General features: G+C 37.3%; 1 protein-coding gene across 4 annotated transcripts; it reads left to right on the top strand.

Annotated features, from left to right (window-relative positions):
* The first annotated feature begins 407 nt into the window (after positions 1-407).
* LOC130973822 (RNA polymerase II C-terminal domain phosphatase-like 2) lies at positions 408-13,117 on the top strand. 4 transcript variants are annotated; one of them, XR_009084303.1, is made up of 16 exons: positions 408-1,013; positions 1,265-1,735; positions 4,000-4,210; positions 4,499-4,656; positions 5,370-5,440; positions 5,541-5,646; positions 5,778-5,858; positions 6,040-6,181; positions 6,266-6,651; positions 6,729-6,786; positions 8,371-8,504; positions 8,593-8,646; positions 9,246-9,342; positions 9,918-10,323; positions 10,714-10,790; positions 12,751-13,117. XR_009084303.1 is itself a non-coding variant. In XM_057898494.1 (16 exons), the coding sequence occupies exons 1-16, from the start codon at positions 741-743 to the stop codon at positions 12,788-12,790; spliced, it is 2,517 nt and encodes an 838-aa protein (XP_057754477.1). In that variant the 5' UTR covers positions 408-740; the 3' UTR covers positions 12,791-13,117. The 4 variants fall into 4 exon arrangements, 3 of the variants coding, with proteins under 3 accessions (XP_057754477.1, XP_057754476.1, XP_057754478.1); XM_057898494.1 differs by having other exon boundaries at positions 8,374-8,504; positions 9,918-10,078; XM_057898493.1 differs by having other exon boundaries at positions 9,918-10,078.
* Positions 13,118-16,421: the final 3,304 nt, after the last annotated feature.

Here is a 16,421-nt window from a genome sequence, read left to right as displayed (position 1 = left end):
AAAAAATAATATTATAATTTAATGTCATGTCCTTTTAAGTAATTATCTATCTAAAAGTGATTTTAACTAATATTATCCAAATAATATTTATTTTATCAAAATCAATTTTAATAAAGAGTTGCCAAACATAAATCATGTTGACACAACACGCATGTTGAGCTGAGCATAAGCACCATTGATAGGCTTGTATATTATTAATCAAAGGCGGATGCTAAGCCACCGTGTCCAAAATAATATCGTAATCCCTCCCACCTGCGTAACCTTAGCATCTCCCTAAATCCCAAGAGCACAAGCTAGGGGCACGCTAGTAATTTATCCAACACCATGTTTCCTGTACAACTGAAACCCCCCACCGTTCCCCTATAAATATTGAAGCGCTGTCATACTTTCAAAATCGTAGGCTTGGTAGAGAGAGAAAAAACAAACGAGAAACATAAGGGGAGAGAGAGAGAGAGAGAGAGAGAGGAAAAAAAGGGAAAGAAAAAAAGGAGCTACGACCTCCGAGACTGCAAAACAGACTAAGAGAGGGACAGAGGGAGAGTGCGCGCCAGCGGGCGACATGAGAAGAAGCTTAAAACGACACCGGAAAATGCCGTCTGCAACTCTAAACGACACTCTCATTCTCTGAACATTATCGTATTCCTCACGCCGTTGCCGTTTTTCATCATCGTGTCGTCGTTTCTTTTGCCTCTGGAAAAATTAAAACTCAGCAACATAGTTACATAGAGCAGAATAGGAAAATGAGCCGTTTAGGGTTCAGAACCGAGGTTTATAACGCGGACATGCGTTTGGGTGAACTCGACGTCGTTTCGGTTCCAACGTTCCCGAATTTCCGGTTCCCAAACGACGAGATTCGAATCCGCCACATGTCACCGAAGAGCGAGCGTTGCCCTCCGCTTTCGGTGCTCCAAACCATTTCCGCGTTCGCCGTTCGATGCAAGCTTGAGTCCTCACTCCCCGTGGAGCAGCCACACTTAACCAACCTTCATGCCAGTTGCTTCTATGAACTGATGGTACTAGAGAAAAACTACTATCATTTAATGCTTTGGTTATAATCTCCGCCGCTGCGACAATTGCCGCATTTGATTTCAATTTTAAAGCTGATTCTGATTAGTCGATATGTTAGATTTTAGTTTAGGGGGAGTTTATTTCTGATTTCTATTTTTGAGGTTGAGTTTTGGCGTAATTGTAAGGTGCTTCGCAATTTGAAGCTATGCTATTTGTGATTTAATTAATTTAGTTTTTGTGCTGATTGTGGATTCAGACTGCGGTGGTGCTGGCCGGAGAGGAGGAGATTCACCTGGTGGCGATGCCAAGTAAGAGGAAGAAGTTCCCGTGCTTCTGGTGCTATGCCGTGCCCAAAGGTTTGTACAATGCGTGTTTGGGGATGCTGAACATGAGGTGCCTCGCGATCGTGTTTGATTTGGATGAGACTCTTATAGTTGCCAACACGATGAAGTCGTTTGAGGACAGGATTGACGCCCTGCGTGGGTGGCTCTTGCGGGAGACAGATCCATTGAAGGTTCAGGGGATGTCTGCAGAGCTCAAGCGATGCCTTGAGGACCGCCTGCTGCTGAAGCAGTATGCGGAGAATGATTCTGTCATGGATAATGGGAGGGTTTACAAGGTGCAGATGGAGGAGGTGCCTGCCTTGTCTGAGAACCATGAGAAACGTATTCGCCCAATTGTGAGGTTGCCAGAAAAGAATATTGTCCTCACTCGCATCAACCCTGAGGTATAATATAAAAAAATATATTTGTTTACTTGCAAAAGTTTTCCCCTTTATTTGTCATTGTTAATTTAGTTTGCTGCATTATACTTTATTGAGAGCTAGTAGTGGATGGGGAGTGCTAATTGTTGAGCCAATGGGTTTAAGTTCGAGGTTTATTATTTGGAAAGCTTTTTTAGGGAGGTTAAGTTTGACCAATAATTTGTTGATTTTTGGGAATTTAGTTGATTGGGAAATAAGAATGTATATAACCTATTGAAAAGACAGTAGAGACAGATGGAGCAGTTAAGTTATCTGTGTGAATCTTTATAGAACCAGTGTTTTTGATAGTCATGCTTTGTGCTTGTGTTCTCACATCCTGTTTGTTTGAGTGATTGAGTCACATAGCAACCCCTATAGTTAGAGTCGGTATATTTGATCAGGCTATGTTTGACTCTACCCCATAAGCTAGATCGAGGGTTGAAACTTGCCTTGCCTTGCCTTAGAAAGGCTATTATGGCCGTAGCACTGGGCAGGATGTGTTCACGCCCATGACTGGACATTTGGAGCATGAATTTTATAGGACTAGATATTTGTAGGTGACCCATCAACAACCATAGGATAGGTTTTTATACCATATTAACATTGTGGGTGTTAGATAGGAGAGAGAAGAGTGAATATATGATTTTGTTGGGGGTGTTATAACCTACAAGAGGTAAGACACTGATCCTATTTATAGTAATAGGGGAATCCTAATCCTAATCAAATAAGGAAATAATAATGAAATAAAGGTAAATGTGAAAATCAATCTTATGAAATCGTAACTGATACTGTTTGATATATACAGAGATTATATTTTGTTTATTTCTATAAAATCTCAATTTCTGTACTAGTTATGCATCTTAGTTTCCTCAGATAATTTGAGAAAAGGAGCTGAACTGTGAGGGGTACGGAGAGATGTGAGAATCAGAAATGCAGAGAACATGAAATAACAGAAGAGAGTAGAGGCAGATTGTTCCATATGAGTACTTTAAGTGGCGATTATGAGCAAGAATCTTATTTATGTCTCCACCATTTGTTTTCTTTTGCTTGTATGTTTTATTGACATGTATTAATGATAGCAGCTTCATTTGCCTTGCGATGGCTTGCATAAGTAAAATCAGCTTTGTATTGCTTTTGTTGCATAGAAACTTTGAGTTACATAGAAACTTCGAGTTAAATAAAGTAGCTGAAATATAAAGGTCGCTGCAAGATTTAATTAATGAAGTACAGACATACTAGTTGGGTGCTGTGTCTAATAGGAATCTGAGAGAAACAGAAATGTAGAGGGGAACAGAGAGAGTAGGTAGAAGAGTGACCGAGTGAGAGATCTCTGAATATTCTTGTCTTAATTATCTAAATGACACATTGCACACTCTTGTGCTTATTGCAGTCAGTGTCTTGGGCAGCAAGCCAGGCTAGGGATTCTACATTAATTGTTATAGTTACATATGTACCTATATTAAAAATAAAAAAGGGGCAGTCTTGTGCAGAAGCATCTCGCGTTAACGTGGGGTGCGGCCAGGGATGGGCTGCACCCAAAAGGTCGCGTACGCAGCCTAACCTGATAATAACATTAGTTGCTGTTTTCACGGCTTGAACCCGTAACTTTGAGGTCACATGAAGACAACTCGACCGTTGCTCCAAGGCTCCCCTTCTAGCTTACTATATTAGTTTCTAACATTTTGACACATGTCCATCATATGACAAAATAATGATGCATTTCTATACGTTCAATTAAATAAAAATTATTATTATTTTAAATTTTTTATTGTATTTTTTATTCTAATACAAAGTAAGACAGCATACCTAAGGCTAATATATACAAAACAATGTTATGAATATGAAATATGGATGATGAAGAATGTTTAATGTGGTGTCTGTGTTAATGACTTAATGTTTAATATTGTTAATCACTATTCCCTGCGGTTTTGGATGTTGGTTCTTGTGTTTTTGTGACTGCATTATTTATGAATGTGTACAGTCAGGTTTCTTAACCTATCAAAGTATCAATTAACTCACTGCCAGTTTTTATTATGTTCAAATAAATAAATTTTGTATCAATTTAGAGTTCTCCTTCTCCTTCCTCCTATATGTATGGTACTAAGTGCAACACTGCAACTCATTACTTGTTCATATGATTTTGTCCATAGGAGAGGTTTTTCAGCAATGAGATTCACCTAACTGGTGTATTTGTGTTTGGAAGCCTTTTAATATGTTTCAATTTTAATTCTTCTTTGTTCTTCACATAGATTCGTGATACTAGTGTACTTGTGAGGTTGCGCCCTGCATGGGAAGATTTGAGATGCTATTTAACTGCAAAAGGACGCAAGAGGTTTGAAGTGTATGTTTGTACAATGGCTGAAAGGGATTATGCTTTGGAAATGTGGAGGCTTCTTGACCCAGAGGCACATCTTATAGGTTCAAAGCAAATTCTTGATCGTGTGATTTGTGTGAAAGCAGGTATTCTTTCTATTATTCATGAGGTTTTGTACTTCCTTTGATGTTTGTCAGTTGTCACCTTTAAACATAATAAAGATTTTCAAATTATTTTGTAGAACTTAATTTGAGATATGATTAAAATTCCAAGCATATTTATTTTTCTAAGGGATCTTGTTATTTTTGATACAGCAATAAGTTGAAAACATGTTTTTCTCTCCACTTTGATTTGTTTTATCAGTTATTTTTTTTGTATGGTGGTTAATTGTTCCTTTTTTTATGTTCTTCGTATTCTTAATCATTTATTTGCAGGCTCGCGAAAATCCTTACTAAATGTTTTTCAAGATGGTATGTGCCATCCTAAAATGGCAATGGTGATTGATGATCGATCGAAAGTTTGGGAAGACAAAGACCAGCCTAGGGTTCATGTGGTTCCTGCCTTTACTCCATATTATGCTCCCCAAGCCGAGGTACTGTTAGTTACGGAGTGGAGTGTTTGCCACTCCCAAATTGATAATGCCACTTCTAATTGGGAGATTTTAATACAACATCTACAACAAAATCTTATTAAATTGGGACTAACATAAAAAAAAAGATTGGCAATATCCACTACCTTGTATTTATCTTTTATTTTGTTTTGTTTTATTTTTTAATTTTAAATGTGTTATTGGTAGAGGAATGAATTGTTTTTGGCTATACCTAGTGGAGGAGGAGGAGGAGGAAATGAGGGGTTAAACAAAATGTGGGAGTGAATAACTAAATACAATTATACAGAAGGGGTTTGGAGTATATGGTTGGAGCATCATGCACTCATCTTTAATGGCAGATTTTCTAGGAAGCATGTGTTCTGAGATAGGATTAGACATGTAGGAACTAGGGGACTTTCCCTCTCATACATGTTAGAGATTGGAAAGCTATGCTTTATAGATAAATCTTGTTTTTTTTTTTTTCCTTTTATGTGAGAACTCTTATCCCAATCTTTTATTATCCTTCTCCTAATCTTAATGAAATTCTTCTTTCACCCAAAAAAAAAAAATTATAGAATAGTAAAGTGACTAGCATTTCCCTCTCAGGGTTAAAAAATTTGTAATATTTATAAATTGGTGAAACAACGTTTGTTATATAGGTCTTTATCTTTATTATGAATTTAAATATTTCAGTAATTTCTGTATTTCTTTATTAGACTGCCAGTGCTGTTCCAGTCCTATGTGTAGCAAGAAATGTTGCATGTAATGTCAGAGGTTGCTTTTTTAAGTAAGTTGTATGCTCAACTGCTCAACTGCTCAACTGTTTTATACACTCAATATTCTTCCCCATATGTTTTTAATTTATTTTTTTTATGACTTGGGGTCAGAGAGTTTGATGAGATTTTATTACAAAGAATCGCTGAAATCTTCTTTGAAGACGATGTTGTAAGTTTACCTCACCCCCCGGATGTGAGCAACTACCTGATGTCTGAGGTATTGGATCAAAATTTGGAATATTTGTGATTTTGAATTCAGTAATTATAATAAGCTATACGAACGGTTTTACTGTTCTCAAATGCTTATCTTGCTGTTGCTGAACTATTAACAAGCTCACTGGATGGCAGGATGTACCAAATGGTAATTCTAATGGCCCTATCAATGAAGGAATGAATGGTGCAGAAGTTGAGCGAAGGTTAAGCCAACCTGTATGTTCCAATGTTTTTGGGTTTATTGTGTTTATTGTTTCTGCACTATGTCTATGATACATGTTTTGAAACTTCATACTAAATCATTGTTGGCAATTTCTTATGTTATGCATTTGACAAATTTTGAAGACCATAGAATTTTTATGTCTATGATACATCTTTTGATTCCCCGTGTTTTCAGGATGATAAGCTTTCTGTTGATGTAGTTACTCGACCTATGGTTAACAATGCTGAATTCAGACCTGAAACTTCTCAACCAACTGCTGGTATTATTGCAAATATCGCTGGCCCTGGATCTTCACGAACCCCAATTCTGTCACAGAGTATGGAACATCTCTAGAATTTTAGTCTGTGGTCGTGTAAATATGCGATCTTTTAATGTTTTTCTTTCCCAACCTTTGTCTCAGAACCTGGTTTGCTTGGACCTCCAGTCAGGCATGACGTCAACTCTCTTGATCGTGATCATGACATGAAAAGAGGACTATTAACGATGAGGCATGGTCCGGATATAAGAGGTCAAACTTCAGTTGAACCCCCGCTTATGTCAAAGCCGCCTCCGCCCCTACCCTCACAACCATCTCCATCTTTAACACAGTCACATGGAGGCTGGTTGGTAGATGATGATATAAGCAGCAGACCTCATACAAATAGCCGGCCTTTTGCATCTCTTAAGGAACCAAATGCAGTAAAATCTGACAAGCATCAGGCCCAACAGAAACCATTTTCCCATAGTATGGTAGTTTCACCGCCCAATGCTTTACTGTCGCCAGCATCACAACTTAAGGCTGAGGAGGTTTGTAGTTGAAAATCTTTTGGATGTATTTTTTGGACTATTTTAAAATTTGAAGGCTTGATCTTGCTCACATGCAGGCATTTTCCATGAGTGACTTGCAGAGGCAGAATGCACTGTCAAAGTCCCAGCTTTCAGGTATTTCTTGTTACTAATTTTTCTAAGTACATCCTGATAGTTTATGTGAGATCCCTTTGAAATTTAATCGATATTCGTTCCACATATGATGAAGTGTTTGGGTGTAAATGCCTAATGGAATTATTTTGTCTGTCAGTACTAGGGGAATTATACATGGGTTTTACACTGGACTAATGTAGTTAGTGATGTATCTTTTGCTTGAAAATATCAAGTTCTGAAATCTGAATTTAAAGTAGGCTAGCAGCATCATGTTCTAGTTAAGCAACTTGTATGCCATGGCATTTCTCTGCAATTAACCTTTGACTATACAATAATTAATACAGACAATCTCCTTTTTCTTTTTTTATTTTCCCCACCTATTTCACCTGTTTCATCTCCAGGCTTCCCTGAAATGCTATCTTTATAACCTGTTATTCTGCTATGTATTCTGTTTGTTCAGTTCCAATTTTAAGTGTTTCTATATAATTGTATATCATATACTGAGTTGCCACCTGACTAACAATCAACCTTTCAATGGGGGGTCCTGTTATGGTTTCTTGAGCTTCAAAATATTGGTCTGTAACCCTAGAATAGATTAGCCACGTAAGATATTTAGTCAGGTGACAGGTATCTTTTTGTTGTGTAAATGATCTCTCTCTCTCTCTCTCTCTCTCTCTGTCTCTCTCTCTCTCTCTCTCTCTCTTCAGTGATTAGTGTGGTAAGCTGTGATATTAGCCTGCTTTCTTCTATAATTATCTGAGAAATATGGGTTAGTGCATGAAAGATAATCCCAGGTCAGTATCAGCTAATGACCTGATAAGGTTTTTATCTTATAGCAATAGGGGAGAGTTTGCTCTAATTATATGAGATAGGATGTTAAAGACATGCTTGAGATCCCAAAGAGTTAGGCATAGGATTTCTCTTAAGGTACCCACTGCAGAAGACTAGGCTTCTAGACTGTACCTCCTGGATAATCTGGGGTTCATATTGCGGAGGGATTACTGCAAAGCACAATATTACTTTTGTACTCGTGCACTTTGACAGTGAACAGAGCCATACCTGTAATCTCTTAAGCCAATGTATAGTCAGCTGGGTTTGGCAATTGGGTTTCTTAACCCTTTAACCCCCTCTCTCATTATTGATCCAGTGCAAGCTATCCAACTTCTCTTAGATCATTTTCTTATCTAAATACCTAGTCATATTTGTTATGTTCCCGGCAGGGAACTATTTGGTGTATCTGTGCTTCATGTTAATGTAATAAATAATAATGCATAGGTTCCATCTGTATTTGCATTTATAGATATTCATTGGGGAAGGTTTGTGCATTTACGTAGTACATCTTTATTAATCATTACAGTTTGCTATTCTTAAGTTTGTAATGTTTTGGGATTTTGATGTCAGTCAGCTGAATTTTCAAATTATTACTTTTCTAAATAATTTGAAAGGCTAGACAGGGATACGTTCAGGTACTTCTGTTATTTTGTTTTTTTTTTTGGGGGGGGGGGGGGGGGAGGAGCTTGTTTTGAAAGGCTGCATTAGCATGTTATTTTCATCTACAGTCTATTTAATTGCTTCCTTTGTTTTGTTATTGACTAAGCTTTTTAGCAGAGGATGGAATATCCCCAAATCATGCATCTTCTAATGGCAAAGATATCCAGAGTGAGGCTGGAAAACTAAACATTTTACCTTCTGTTGCTATCGGAGTGCTACAAGAAATAGGCAGGCGATGTTGCTCTAAGGTACATTTGGTTTCTGCATGTAAGTGAGAATGTTTTTTCTTCTGCTTTAATTGAAGTGAACTATCATCATTTTCTTTTTTCTTCTTAGGTTGAATTTAAGTCTATTGTTAGCACCAGCAAAGACTTGCAGTTTTCAGTGGAGGTCAGCTTAAGTTCTGTTTCTCAATGTCTCTTTTGGTGATTATATGATTGTTTGTGTTGTTTTTAATTTGCGAGTTATGTTTATGTAACATGCATTGGTTAATTATTTACTTAAGCTGCAGAGATGTTGTTATGTTACTCTGAAGTTTAATGGGCATCATAGACACTTTTTTTTTTTTTGAAGATTTATGGTAAGTGATGTAGCCTTCTGAAAATCCTCCTATACTAATGAAGTAAAGAATTAAAAATAAGATACAGTTTGTATCTTAGAATGTTTATAGAATAATCAATTTTTTTTCCCATGTATTACAGAGGAGCATGTTTTGGAGGTACTGTAGGAAGATAAATCCCTCTCCCCCCCCTCCCCCCCCCCCCCCCCCCCCCCCCCCCCCCCCCAAGCCACTCACAGACACACACAGATTGGTTAAAGTTAACTATGTTTATTTGTTTTTAGATGTGTGCTTGTTTTTCCATACTCATGCAGAGTAGCCAGGTCACTTGGTCTTTTGGTTGGTGGTTAATCTTTATTGACTACTTTTCTCATACTCTTGCATCTTCAAATAATCTGGGTTATGAATTGTATGATTCCTTGGTTTTTAGGTACTCTTCACTGGTGAGAAAATAGGTGTTGGTATGGGTAGGACAAGGAAGGATGCTCAACAACAAGCTGCTGAGAATGCTCTTCGCTGTTTGGCAGGTATAATGCTTTTCAAAGCTAATCCCTAAGTTTTCATTATGATATTTCTTTGGTAGTAGAATGAAGAGGAATTTCTTGAAAGAGTTGTTACATTTATTGACGAGTATGCTTGTCTATGTCCTTGCAGTACTGTGTATGCATGCAGAACAGTCTTGGAGGTTCTTTTTGTTGATTATTTGATTATTTATGGAATTTTACCTTTCGAGGGATTCAGGATAATTTGGAGTGAGATAAAATTGAAAGAATATCTGTGGATACAGATTTCGTGCAACATAAACACTAAAACTTTTTTATCGAAAAACCTTATACCCTATATCTTGCTGTTCACATGTATGTTAAGGTAGAACTTATTAGTTACAAAACTTGGTTGAGAAGGAAAGTGCTTTTTGCATTTTAATGATGAGGGCATGTGGAATTTCTTCTCTGGCTTTGCTTGGTATTGGTTGATGTTGATTATTTATTATGTGAAAACTGATTTCAACAATTATTTTCTTTATTGTGGGTGTTTGTTCTCTATTTGAGGCTTTTGAGCTATAGCAAGGAAATAAATGCATTTTTGGTGTATGGAATTGCAGAGAAGTATGTAGCACATATGGAGCCTCAATGTAGAGCTGTTGATTGCGAATTTGACAAGCTTTCTCTTGGACAAGAAAATGGTTTCTTGTGGGATGAGGTTACTCCGGAGTCTAGTGAACAGCAAAGAAAAGATGGCTTACCCAAAGAAAGTGCTTCTGAGGTGGGGATTTCTAATGTGTCTGATTGTTGATTTGACTTGTTTGTTTTAAGGAAATAGGTGATGCTTGGATAAGGGGTATATGGACTAGATACTCCAGATGATGCCTAGTGATTTTATAGAGAATTACACAGTTTATGGAATTGTATAGCATCAATGTGAAGGCTAAATCACTGAATGGGGAGTGAGCTGGCTTCATGTCTGCTACTGCTGTCTTAGACAGGGCCTCTTAAATTCCTACTTAAAAGGTAATGGCTTGGTAGTCAGTCCCTGCTAATTACCCATTATCCAAGTATTCCCTATCAGTCATGTCAGCAATATTGCTGTTTCATGCCTCTAAATTATATTGTTGTTCCTTCTGGTTCTTTTTTAATTTTTTTAAATTATTTAGTGTCCTGGGTTTAATTAATTTAAGAGTGCTCTATGGTTATATTCATGGATTCTTTGTAAACTCAAATGATTGGTACTGCAAGGTTTTGCTGAGACTAAACACTTTCTTTTTTGTCATTGGTTTTTTCTTGTTTCCCCCGGGGTCTTTTGTCTTTGGTACAGTAAAAAGTTGTTCTACTTGGTGATCTATGAATAGCTTAACTTGACATGTAGGTGTAATTATCATATTAATTCACTATGATTTTCAGGCCTCAGATGCTGAGACAAAGCTCTCTACACTTAATGCTACTATTGTGCAAATAGAAAAGCGTTCTAGTTCCCCCAGGTAACTTGGGTTATATGTGCAATTCCCTAAATTCATTTAGTTGAGTGAGTTTCTTTGTTGGTAAAAAGGAAACGAGTTTTGTTTCCAACTTGGAGTACAGTGCTACCCAAGTCTAGTCAAACTAAAAAGCTTAGTGTAGCTGCTGAGGCACTTACTTGAGTTATGTGTGCAATTCCCTAATTTCGTTTGGTTGAGGCTCTTACTTGGAGCTTTAATCAAATTAGAGATGCTTTAAGACTAGTTCAGGGAATTAGTAGGGCTCACTTAACGTTAAGCTAACAGCAAAATGCTCAAGGTAAACTCCTTGTGTTGAAAGGTTAATTCATAAATAGAAATGATTTTGAAGGATGCAAATGCAATTGAGGTAGCGATAAAATTGATGGAAACTATGAAATTCAATCTGATTCCACTTTCTTGTGAACATTATGAACATCACCACTGCAATACATCTATTTGGTTATCAACTCTATAGCCTATTAGAAAGTAAGAATTTTCCTTTAAGACTTGACGTATATAAAAACTAATAGCCTATAAATAATATACCATATGATGTCAAATGTACACAATGAGTAGAGGTATTAGTCTTTATATACGTCAAGTCTTAAAGGAAAATTCTTACTTTCTAAGTAACATTATTCAAATTGAACAAGATCATATTGGAAAATATCAACAAAATCCTTTGCCATAAACAAAATTGTGTACATCACAGAAACTTCTTCGGGTGATATTGTTGAAGTTGTTGGACATAGACACTTAGTGAACATCAAGTGCTATTTCTCACCCAAAAGGTCAAAAGAAAGGGACGGATAGACACTTAGGCTTAGTTTGGTAAAGCTTTTACTTTTTAAAAGTAGCTTAGAAAAGCTAGCTTTTAAAAGATAGCTTTTTAAAGAGTGTAGCATTTATGTTTGGTAAATCAAATTAAAAATAACTTTTAATAGACACAAGCAACAACAATTATGTTTGGTAAAATAGCTTTTAAAATTTAAAAATACTATAAAAGACATAAATTTAAGCGTTAAATTTGAAAATTAGTTAATATATGAGGTTATATTAGACTTTTAAATTTTGAAAAGCACAAGCCAATTTTGAATAGTTCCACCTTAGTTGCTTTCAAAGTATCACGATCTTTTAAAAGCTGCAAGCACAAGCACATGGTCTTTTTGATTTACCAAATACAAAATGAGGAGCTTGTGTTTTTAAAAAGCACAAGCACCTCTTCGAAAAGTTTTACCAAACCAAGCCTTAGTGCTAGTCTGCTACTAAATTTAATTATCAAATATGGTTCTAAACCAGTTTGAAATTTGGTTAGTTCACTTTACATTGTTCAAAACTGATTTGTTGGTAAACTATTTGTTTTGAGTAACCAAATTTAAAACCTAGTCCATTTCAGTTTTGGATTGGTTTATAAGAAAAACCAGATTATCTTTCTCAGCCTTGACTAGGAGGGACACCAGAAACAGAAAGGTTGAGAACCAAATATCATGATCACACCCACAAAGAATCAATTACTACCTTCGAGGCCAGGGTGGTGGTTGTGTGTGCATTTGTATAACTGTGAAGTGTGGGTGGTTGGACGACCAAAGGTAGCCAATGCTACTAGCACCCTTAAGGCAAAGGGGCTCCTTTTTTTTACCCCTCTCTTTTTCAGATTGGTTAAAGTTGACATTGTTTGTTTGTTTTTCCCCCTCTCTTTTGTGCGGTGTTTAATCTTTATTGGCTACTTTTTTCACGCATTACTCGTGTGTCTTCAAATAACCTGGGTTACAAATTGTCTGAATCCTTGGTTTAGGTACTACTGTTGGATCTAATGTTTATATGCTGCTGATCTGCGATAAGCTAATGTCATTGTTGCAGTAAATATGTGCATTCTTTTGCACTGTCTTACTTCAGAAGAAAAATTTAAGTTTTCCTTCGTGTATTTAGTGTCAATTCTTAGTTTTGTTAATTCTCCTTTCAGGTTGCCCCAGTCTATTCCCAATAAACGGTTGAAGGAATGAGTATGTTGCAAGATGACACAAAAACTTCCATCATTGTATTAATCAGAATCTTCTTACCTCGTGAAACCGCATATAATCATTTTGGAGGCAACAAAAGGTCTTGTATGTTATTTGCTCATGTAATATCTGCCATAGCGTTTTTGGATATGCTTTGGCTACTCTCCTTGTTAGTTTCTTTCACTATAGAGAGGGGCATGTTTTTTTGGTTTTGCCCTACTATTTTTCACATTTTTAGGATCTGGTATAGCCTCATTGTTAATGTTTCATTAGTTTGAACATAAATCACAAGAAAAGAAATAATATTTAATGTGTAATCTATTAGCATTCCCCCCTATTGCATTGTTGCTTGAATATAGTTGACGCTTGCCCCCTTATTTCTGTTGGCTGGTGGCTGGTTAGATAGTTGATCCCGTTTGGTTGGACTAACTTGAGACGGTTATGTAACAATTGTGTCAATTTCGAACCATCAACTTATTGTTTGTTGGTGACTATTTCTATGAAGACATTTTTATGTGAAGATTGTATTGCAAACTATTAGATGGTTTCATAAGTTTTACTGAATATGATTAATTGAACCGTCTAACGGTTTACAATATCATACAATATCATTTTCACATGAAGATTTCTTTATGGAAGTAACTATCTTGTTTGTTAAATAATGTGTATAAAATTATGAAAGTTTTTGTGTTTTATCATCTCTATTTATATATTATATAAAAGTTGATTTGATACAAGTTTATTGTAACATGAGCTTGTCATAGTTTCTTAAAGTATCATGCAAGTTATATTGAATAGATGACAATCATCGTTAACCAAAAAAAAAAAAAAAAAAACTCTTGTGCGGCTCCTTTTTTCTCAATAAAAGGTTTGTTATTGTTCCCTTGCCCTTTTCTTCTATGCTTACAAAAAAGTCTCTCTCAGTCTCTTATATCTTGTACCTTCTTTCTTCTCAATAAAAAGGGTGTTCCATTGCCCTCGGCTTCTCTTATTATCCTGAAAAAAAAAATTCCATCAACCTACTAGTCGCCATGCCCCTGTATTCAGAAAACAGAAAACCCAGCCTGATTTAGCGCAATCTATCCACTACTTTCAGCTCCTACGGACCTCAATGTAGGTAGCATGACAAACACCAACGTTTCCATAACCTTCCAAGTTCGACAAATACAATTAACACTATTGTATTATATCTGCTTTCAACTAACTTGAATGAGGCTCCACATTATGTCGGTAGATAAAAGATAAAGAAAAAACCTTCAAATGTGAAAAAATAATTAGAGTCGATAGTATAAATTGAAATGAAATTCAGTATTTTAGACATATTTAATTATGCAATTTATTTCAACTTGAAATATGTTGGAAAATACTTGTAGATGTCAAACTTTAAACCATCATACAACTCGATCATGATAAAAGCAATGTTGTTCATAGTTATATAAATTAATTTATGCATATGCATATATGTATATAAATAAAAAATGAAATTTCCAATTATAATTAGCAACAGCCATATACTTAATTAAAACTATGTTAATGTTATATATACATACTTCATAAATAATAATATTGTTGTTCATACCTGCTCCAACATTGGGGCCCAGGTCCAAATAAACCAAAAAGGCCCAATCCAAAGATTGGCCTCCGCTACCTACCAACCTCCTTAGAAGAGGTCGAATCCAATACAGACTCCACTCTAAGAAAGTCGGGATCGAAGGATAGTAGGCAGATAACCCTTATTTAAATAAGTAGCTGTGCCTAAAATCTCTCAATCCACTTCCAGGAGGCATATCTCAACTTCCCTAAGATAAAGGAACGGTTATCCACCTTAAAAGGTGGAACTACTCCAATGGTGGTTATTGGTTCACCACTACAAATATACTAACACCCCTCAGGTATCTCTAAGTTCTAATACTCTCTAAACCTGCTAAAACCCTTTGCTGATTTAGGCATCAGAGTGTCTTTGCAGGTACCACCCCCCATTCCTTCACACACGCAAGTCAGAGACCACCTCCTTTTACCGCTTGGGCCAATCTCCAAAGTCCAATCCACCAATCTCAGGTTACCTACGTAACATTGGCACCATTATTGGGGACCGGAGAGATCAACCAATGATGGCGGACGATTTGAACAAGGATGAAAACACAACGCCTGATTCTGAGCAAGAGAATCAGGACGCTGGTAACAACGACAGAGCTATAGTCACTCACCAAGGGGTGACTAACCAGCACAGAGAAGGCACCTCAGGGGTGAAGGACCCGAAGGAAAACTCATCTGAGGGGCACGAATCAGGCAAAGAAGGACAACCCCATGCAACTGACTTTATGGAATTGTTCCATGGCCACTAGAGACGACTGGAACAGCTGGAGCAAGAATTAGAATGGCAGCGAGAAGCGAAAAGGAGATTGAAAAGAGAGGTCGAACGACGGAAAGAGCTTGAAGAAAAGCTCTCAAGACTAGAGTCTGCTCTTCGAGGCAGGAGCTCTCGCAGCGACCGAGAAGACTCTCCCTTAGGAGGGAAAGATCCCTTCAGTGAGGACATAATGAGGGTGAAGGTGCCAAGGAACTTCAAAAGTCTTGATATGGACTTATATGACGGGACCACCGATCCAAAGCATCACTTGAGCAACTTCAAAAGTCGGATGTACCTAGCCGACGCCACTGATGCTACTCGCTGTAAGGCCTTTCCGATGACCTTGACAAAAGTAGCGATGAAGTGGTTCGATAGCCTCCCCCCAAGGTCGGTCATCAGTTTCGACGACCTCTCGTGTAAGTTCCTTATGCGATCTTTATCCAAAAGGATAAAGTCAAGCATGCACCAAGTCTCCTGGGAGTAAAGCAGGAGGCCAGAGAACCTTTGCAGGACTACATGGAAAGGTTCAATAAAGCGTGCTTAGAAATCCAAGACCTACCCACAGAGGCAGTAATCATGGGCTTAGTAAATGGACTTCGAGAAGGACCTTTCTCCCAGCCCATATCGAAAAGGCATCCGACTTCTTTGAGTGATGTACAAGAAAGAGTCAAGAAGTACATCAACATGGAAGAAAACGCCAGGCTAAGGGAGCCGAGCTGGCGACCTGGGCAGTCTCACTCTTCAAAAGAAAAAGAGAGGAAACCCAAGAGAAAGGAAGAAGTCGGGCCTGAAAGGCCCATGAGATATCACTCTTATACTCCTCTACGAGTTTTCCTAGTCGATGTCTACAGGGAAATTTGTCATACTGAAAGGCTACCTCTCCCTAGACCCATCAAAAACAAAAAAGGGGGAAGTCGTAGCGACTATTGTGAGTACAATAAACTGTATGGTCACTCAATAAATTATTGTTACGACATGAAAAATGTGATAGAAAAGCTGGCCATAGAAGGTTGGCTTAACAAATATCTCATGGAAAGGTCGGACCATCACAGTAAGAGAAAGCGAGATGACGAGGACCGAAGAGATCCACCATCACAGATCCCGGAAAGACATATACATATGATCTCGGGAGAATTTGTGGGAGGTGGCCTCACAAAGTCATCTCGCAAAAGGCATTTGAAGGAAGTCTACCAGGTCGAAAGCGAAATTCCCGACCTTCCAACTATCTCTTTCACTAAAGAAGATGGGCTAGTTCTCGGACATAATGATCCGGTAGTGATCACT

This window comes from Arachis stenosperma, chromosome 4, assembly GCF_014773155.1.
Source record: "Arachis stenosperma cultivar V10309 chromosome 4, arast.V10309.gnm1.PFL2, whole genome shotgun sequence".
In the NCBI taxonomy this organism is placed as follows: domain Eukaryota; kingdom Viridiplantae; phylum Streptophyta; class Magnoliopsida; order Fabales; family Fabaceae; genus Arachis; species Arachis stenosperma.
This window is presented reverse-complemented; position numbering and strand designations above follow the sequence as displayed.